Source organism: Astatotilapia calliptera, chromosome 4, assembly GCF_964374335.1.
Source record: "Astatotilapia calliptera chromosome 4, fAstCal68.1, whole genome shotgun sequence".
Taxonomy (NCBI): Eukaryota; Metazoa; Chordata; class Actinopteri; order Cichliformes; family Cichlidae; genus Astatotilapia; species Astatotilapia calliptera.
Window position 1 is genome coordinate 4,157,136 of NC_137425.1, and position 7,667 is coordinate 4,164,802.

The 7,667-nt window shown below is 40.3% G+C and overlaps 1 protein-coding gene across 6 annotated transcripts; it reads right to left on the reverse strand.

Moving 5' to 3' along the window:
* Positions 1-322: 322 nt before the first annotated feature.
* LOC113020258 (GRB2-related adapter protein 2-like) lies at positions 323-7,554 on the reverse strand. Of its 6 annotated transcripts, XM_026164057.2 has the most exons (7): positions 7,430-7,453; positions 7,258-7,347; positions 5,594-5,706; positions 2,991-3,082; positions 2,519-2,638; positions 1,577-1,769; positions 323-872 (listed from the first exon to the last, which is right to left on the reverse strand). In XM_026164057.2, the coding sequence occupies exons 3-7, from the start codon at positions 5,669-5,671 to the stop codon at positions 693-695; spliced, it is 663 nt and encodes a 220-aa protein (XP_026019842.1). In that variant the 5' UTR covers positions 5,672-5,706; positions 7,258-7,347; positions 7,430-7,453; the 3' UTR covers positions 323-692. The 6 variants fall into 6 exon arrangements, with proteins under 6 accessions (XP_026019842.1, XP_026019844.1, XP_026019845.1 ...); XM_026164059.2 differs by lacking the exon at positions 7,258-7,347 and having other exon boundaries at positions 7,430-7,554; XM_026164060.2 differs by lacking the exon at positions 7,258-7,347 and having other exon boundaries at positions 7,396-7,502.
* Between the last annotated feature and the right edge of the window lie 113 nt (positions 7,555-7,667).

Below are 7,667 nucleotides of genomic sequence, written 5' to 3' on the forward strand. Positions count from 1 at the left end.
CAGATAAATTACTCTCTCTTTATCCACTCGATGTGTTTAAAAGACGAGGCCATTGTTCAGTGAAGGAGATGCTTGGACCTATAAATACAGGGCTGTCACATCATCACTTAACAAGCACATTGTAACCTTTGTGTTTTTGTTTCCACCATGAAAACATGGATGGGGCAGAAGACAGAATACAGCCAGAGGATTTTGTTTTTCCCCCCAAACGCAGGTGTTGCCTCCTGGTGGCCATTAGAAAGAATGCAGCTTTAGGAATTCACTTTTCAGACCACCAACCATTTCCATCTTCAATGTACAGTCTATCAGCTGGAAATAAGTAACAGGGAATGTCACAGGATAGATTTGACAGGAATCAACTTTGTAATAAGAAAAGTGAAAAAATTCTCCCCTCATAATGAGTTCAGATTTAATCTTGGACATAAAATGTTTTATTTAAAAGGTAAAAAAAAAAGTGTGTGTAGGGCATACATCCATGTGTTAAAACATGAGCAGACATTCATCATTATTCTGCTCGTTTGTAGATAAAAAGCTGTACTGACTCACTCCTCTGGTTGAAGGCTGATGTGCAGCATATTATCTAAAAGCCTGCTTTTCATTAAGGTTTAGAAACTCTTAATCGAGGGCAGGTGCACCTGCAGGCCGAGTCCGAGTGTAAGCAGGTGTAGTAAAAGCATCAGGGGTGGATTTCCTCACAGTGGTCTCGTGGCATTTACAGGAAACAGTCCAATAATTCCTTTCAGCTTCCCTTTCCACCAAAAAGGATGAGACATATCCAGCACCTCAATGACGTCTCCTGCGTTGAAACCAAGCTCGTCGTCTTGTATAGCAGGGAAGTCGCACATCGCCATCACTTGAAAACAAGACGTAGTCTGTGGGAGGAAAAACAAACACTGATCAATACCCGACAGACAACTTCTTGATGAGGCTTGCACAGTTTAGGCTGGATGAGGTCATCCCGATCAGCCCTCCTGTGCTGCATCTACACTTCGATGGTGTTCCACATGTTTAAAGTTGTAATGTTTGCTGGTGTGATCACCTTATCAAAAATATCTAATTAATCAAAAGGCAAGCTAACAGAGTTTGAAAGTGCACGGACTCTCTCGTCCTCTCAGGTTAATTCCATAAAGTGAATTGACTTGACAGCTGCAACGCTGGAATATTTGAATAAGCGAGATGTGATATGCTGGCACCATTTTAACTTTTCACTGCGCAAACAAAACAACCAACATGTGACACCACCCTGTTAAGTGAAAGGAGTGAGAGAGATGCCTGAAACTTGTATCTGTGAGTCTTCCCTCAGTTACTGGCTGGTTGGTCACATTAGACGGTGGTCCCTCCCTGAACGTGCATTTGCTGGATGTCACTTCCTATCTAAAGGGAATTCTTCCATCCTGCAAGTGCTCCTCATAGGGTATCGACTGGTCTTTACCTTAAAATGTAAAGCACCTTGAGACAACTGATGTTCTTGGACTATTTAATTGAAACTGACTGAAGCAGCATGCCTCGTAACTTGCTTGTTGTCATAAACTGCTCTTTAAATCTGAGGTTTTCAATAAAAGCAATCATGTCTCACTGGCTGATCATCGGAGGGGCCGCCTTGGTCCAGGCTCCCATTGACGTTGAGGTAGATTATCCTGCTTTTGGAGATTGAGTTGGTTTTGTAGAAATCCACCAGTTTGTTCAGAGAGGTGAATTTTTCGCTCCACAGGAAGTAATGACCTCTCTTGTCCCTCAGCAATCTGTAATGCATCATGCCCTGCTCATACCTGAGAACAGATTTAAGAGTCAGAATAACTTTATTATAAATCACTCACACCAAGTTTATTATACTTAACGTTATTTCAAACCTAGTTTCAGTTAAGTAACAGAAACGCGAATAAAAATGATGCTAGTAAAATGCTAAGAGGAAAAGAACACAGGGAATGGCTCATTGGGGCTTGGGCGAATGGTTGACATTTGACTACATAAACCTCTTTAGAACAACTGAAACAAACAAATGTCTTTGAACTGAAAATAAAAAATTGAGAATTTATGAACTTTAAGTCTGTCTCACAACATTAAAAACACATTTCAAAATTATACATCCTTATTAGAAAGTTCTGGCTGGACACTGAATGGAAGTAGTTAAAGTCAATTTTTGTGTGTGCAGACTGCAACAGACGTGAGATTTTTGCCAGTTTATCAAAGTTAATCACCATATTATATGAACCAGATTGCACACAACGGCCAATTTGACCCCATTCAATTGCAGACTAATAGCAGACTGACTCAGTTTTATTTCCATTTTAACACCGTCTTGATGTATCAGAAATGAATTTGAAGATGGAAACTGCGAGTGGCAGTTCATAGCAAACAGAATCATTTTCTTTTTTACCACCATTTTCCCCAGTGTGACCTTATCATAAACGCCTTATGAACTGTATTTATTTCTCCCTTTTAAGGCAATAAAAAGGTCTAAATGATCAGGTACAATGTAATGTGTGTAATACTTAGTTGGGAGACACACTTGACTCACTTGACAGAAATGCAGAAGTTTCCGGGGCTGGTCCGACACCCTCGGATCACAAACTCTCCCACGTGTTTGTTCATCAGGAATTCCACTGCATCTCCACGAGTGGCATCCTCCCGAAACCATCTGCAGAAACAGGTCCTGTGCTCATGACTATCTGATGCAAACATGCATCAAACATGCAAGTACACACACCTACCAGCCAGTGTTGTAAAAGCAAAACTATCCTGCCTTTGGGCCTTTCCTGTACGATTTTAACATCTAAATTTGGGCTTTTTAAGACCTTAAATGAACTTCTAAGCTCAAAAGTGTGAAAATGTTGAGACTTTTCAGGTACATTCGTGTTACTGAAGGAAAATGTACAGCTGACTTTAGGGCATCTTCTTCATTCCTGCTTTGTAGTCATTTTAAATGGTTTGCACACAGAATGAAAAGGATTTCTGCTTTTGCAGCGGATTATTGTTCATCTGTTTCTTACCTTGGAAAATGAATGTCAAGGAAGTTACGTGGCACAAGCCCCTCCTGTCCATTCATCTCTGCTTTACACCAGATGTTGTCATAACGTATAATCTGTCCAGATGCGAAAAGATAAAACTTCATACAGGAGTATCAGATTTCTTACTTATATTGGACTGCATCACATTTTAACCTCCCATCTATCAACCCACATATTGAGACAACATCCCAGACAGTTTTTAAATTTAACACAGTCGGACATCTGTGGGAGTGACGTCCGATTGCTGTGATGAAAGCAGGGAAAGCGGTTATTATTATCGGTTGCAATAAAGGGGAAATTGTGAGTCACAAGCTAAGCAGAACAGAACATGATGAAAAATAACACAGGAAAAGAAACAAAACCACAGTTTAAACTGAGAAGCTGGGACAGACTGGAGGTAACCTGTAGAAATGAAAGTCACCTGAACTCTTTATTGGCCAGCAGGTGGCGATTGCCATGGTTTCAAACATGCAACATACATCGACTGTATATAAAAGATGGGAGGAATGCCGAGTTAGAATTTAATGCCTCTTTTCCACTAGCACCTACTCACCTCAACTTGGCGTTTGGTCATTTTCCATTACAGTTAAATTACCACCTCTGTGTTGGTGGTGTTGTTATAGCAACCCGGCCCAAAATTCCCATGACATCATGTGACACGAACAACATAGTAACTGAGGGAATGCGTACCATGTGATGGTGTACCTGTTGATTGTGTGCAGCCATTTTCATTGCCGGGTTTCAAAAGTATGGATGGATATCAGGATGGATGGATGGGGTTTCAAAAGTCGTGAATGAGGCGCTCTCATGGCTAATCCAGTGATGTCACTCTCTGACCAATCAGTGGCATGCAGTTTGCTGACAGCACATTTTCAGCTCAACTCACCTCACTTGGAACCCTGGCTGAGTAGGTATTTTATTAATAAATAAAAAAATTAAAAAAAAAGGAATACTACCAGCTGATGGAAACCCCTAAAAAACGAGTCGTACATAGGGGAGACCGGGGATAGTTGTAACATTTTTGACATTTCTGTCTGTAAATTGGAGCTCTTTTAAGGTAGTGGATTCAAAATGTAATGCAAAGTATTTACATGTCTCTGCTATTAAATAGTGCAGCTATTTTCTCTGCAGCACAATTACCCATTGCATGGTATGGCCTCAAACACAAAGAGTGAAATGTTACAATTAACCCCATAGTCTGGGTTAGTTGTAACATATCCTGGGGTGAAATGTAACACAATGAAATAAGGGTACTAACAAAACATTAACATGTAATCTTTGTTTATTCAACACATGAATGCACTTAGAGCCATTTATGTAGCTGTGTGTGTGTGTGTGACAGAATGCAGAAATCTAGCTTTTGAACATATTCCAACCCCCCAAAAAAGACAAATTATGGAATTTTCTGCAACTGAATATTTCATTAATTTTGGTTGGTCTTCCTTGAGTTTGGCCTCATTGGCTCAGTGGGCATTATAACCTACAACTCTTGCACCAATTTTGAACATAACAATGAAGCTGAAAAAATGTAGTTGTTCACCAGCATCGCAATTCCATTACTTTTTATCATACCTTGGTGTGGTTTGCAAAGTGCTTCAGAAAGATGAGGAAATCTGTTTCTTGCACCCATCCTGATTTATTTCCACTACCAGTACTTCCTACTGGTCCATCTCTGACACAGTGGTCTGCATAATGTATGTGTGGGAACACAAACAGTGGAGGAATTGTGTTGCCAATGGCATTAACCACATATACAAATGTGACCAGTGAACCTCTCTCTGCTGATGTCGTTGCCCCAACTTGTTTAATATAAGTTAAAGTAATAGTGTGGTAAGTTGTAACATCTGCATTATTGTTACAACTAACCCAGACTGTTGCTGTTACAACTGACCCAGACTCCTATAGCCATGAACTAGCTAACATTACAGCCAACGCCTAAAACATTAGCACTAAAGACCTACACAGAATATATCCCCATAGACATACAAATAACACAATTTAAGTTTGATGAGTTTAACTGCAAAGCAAATAATGCTATTACAAATTGAAATAAAGTAGAAAAACTTACTTTTTGGCACACAAATTACTTTTTTTCGTGTTAAATTGTCTGTGTTTGACAAAATGTGCTGATTTTTCACATGTGATAGCAGAACTGAATTGGGCATGCACAGGATGAGTCACATCATTTGAAACTTAGCCCTGATTGGAGAAATTGGAAGTGTTACAACTGACCCACGTTACAACTATCCCCGGTCTCCCCTGACCAGTGGTTGTTCTTAGTCACTGGGTGGAATTGGTCACAAAGAGGTATAGAGCTCTTCACTGAGTTGCTTTGGTTGTTGTAGTAACCCACAGGTTGGCACCTCGATTGCAACTTACCTACAAATACTCACCAACTACTCATGAAGCAGCTGTGAAACTGAAGAGTGCCACACAAACTGGTAAAGGAGAGAGTTTGCCTTCAAAGTAAAAGCTGCGCCTGTTAAATGGGTTGCTTGTAGTGCTGAGGCACAACCTTTACTATGAAGACAAGCACAACAGCACTAATGAAAACTGTGTACAGCTGAGTAAAGTTACGCACTGACCTTGACTATGTCGCCCTGTTTGAAGCCCAGCTCATCATCTGTTACTGCATTAAAGTCAAACTTTCCTTTGGCTTCCATTGGGAGGGGCTCAAGCGTCTGAAAGGTTTAGAAGACTGCGAACAGAACAAGCGGCTCAATCAGAGAAAGGTCTCCAGTAAACAGTCCTCGATAAAAGTCTCAACCCAGCTGCATTTCTTTATATTGTCTTCAAAGCACTCAGACTTTCTTATAACTTTTAAAGCGGTCTTGAGCAATAGGTTCTTCAGGCTTTCTGAAGGTTTTTCAAAATTTGTCTTTTGACATTGGCTGCTTTTACACTCATTTCCAGTCTTTTCTTTTACCAGTTTCAAAGGAAAGTTTTGTTTGCTAAGCCACTTAATGCTAACCCTATGAATCATTCAAGTATAAAAAGCCTCCTAACTCAAGAGGTTAGCCAGTGTTGTGTCTACAACTAACAGAAAACCTAGCAAGGAACCAATTTTAAATTACATCTTTAGGAACTTTGTTACCAGCCACCCGTCTGAAAAGCACAATTTGTTCCCATTTCTTTTGCTGATCTATTAACACAGTTTGACAGGCATAAAATAATATTTTCACACACATCCCCCAACCGGTTGAGGCAGATCGCTGCTCTTCCATGAGCCTGGCTCTGCCAGAGGTTTCTTCCCGTTTTAATTTCTCATTGCCACATAGTGCTTAGAGTCATTTAATTGTTGGCTTTTGTCTCTCAATTCTTTGAATTGAACAAGCGATTCCTAAAAGCATATCTCAGCATTGTGTGCAGTGTGGCCACTTTGATCCACTTTATAATACCAGCTGGGATCAGCATGACAGTGATCCCAAACACACCACCAATGTGGTAAAAGCACACTCTGATAGAGGAACACAAACTCAGTCATGGATCGGCCTCCACAGACGTCAACATCATTGACAGAGACCAGAAGAAAAGGCAGAAACACCCAAAGAAGAGCTTTGAATGTCCTTCAAGAAGCCCGGAGAACTACACATGAAAAAGAAATTACCAGAAGGCGGCCCAACAGAGTTCAGGCCGTGCTGAAGAACAATGGTGGTCAAACCAAATATTGACTTCCAAACTCATTAAAATGTATAAACCGGTTTTGTTTTATATACACTGTATGTTCACATATGTTTCCACCCATTTCCCATCAATCCATGTCTGGGAGACCTGCTGTAAATAATTAAGATATTTGAATGGAAAAATGTAAATGAACATCACTGATTAGAGGATGGCATGGTGGTCAGCACAAGGTAGACAAGTTTGTTATTAGAGGAAAATCTCCAATGAAAACCTCAAAAAACAAACAAATTTAAAAAACATATTTAAATTCAGTAATTTGCAGAGTTGTAAAATGCTCTTCATACTCCTGCGTCAATCGCTGCACGTCTTAAACTTTTCCAGCTGTTGCTGCTTTTTCATTAAGGTTTAGAGGTTAAATGGGGGCTAAATATTTGTAGATTAAACCATTAACCCAAACCAGTGGGCAGATTGATTTGAACCCAAGAACATGAGTGGACAAACTTAGTTGGGAGCTTAAAATAGAGGTGACAGAAAAATACCATAGCGCAAACAGTCCGCATGAAGAATCAGTTAAACAAACAAAAGTCACTGACTGTCATGGCGGCAGCCACACATGGTCACCTACCTGCACAGGTTTATTTCATTTGCAGCTACTCAAAGTCAAACTTTTACCATCATGCTTTTAACCTGTTTAGATGACGCACACGCTTTCAGCCTGCAGGGTTACACAGAAATTATTACATTCTTTGTTTCTGTGAGTTACCAGTGATCTGTGAGGTCATGGTAGGGATAAAGACCTTTGCAGGTGGCATGAAAGGGCGTGGCTGCTTCTTCTTCTCCTCCTCCTCCTCTTCCTTTTGGCAGTTAGGTGTATTACTACCACCTGCTTGTGGGGAGTGCGGGTGCAAGGATGAGGTACCTGTAGTATATGTATAAGGAAGGCTTCAGGATCAGTTAAGTAGGTTTCTTATGTTTGTTTGGTAACATTGTGTTTCATATAACTGAACCACACCCCCCTTTTATTCATTTACTTCA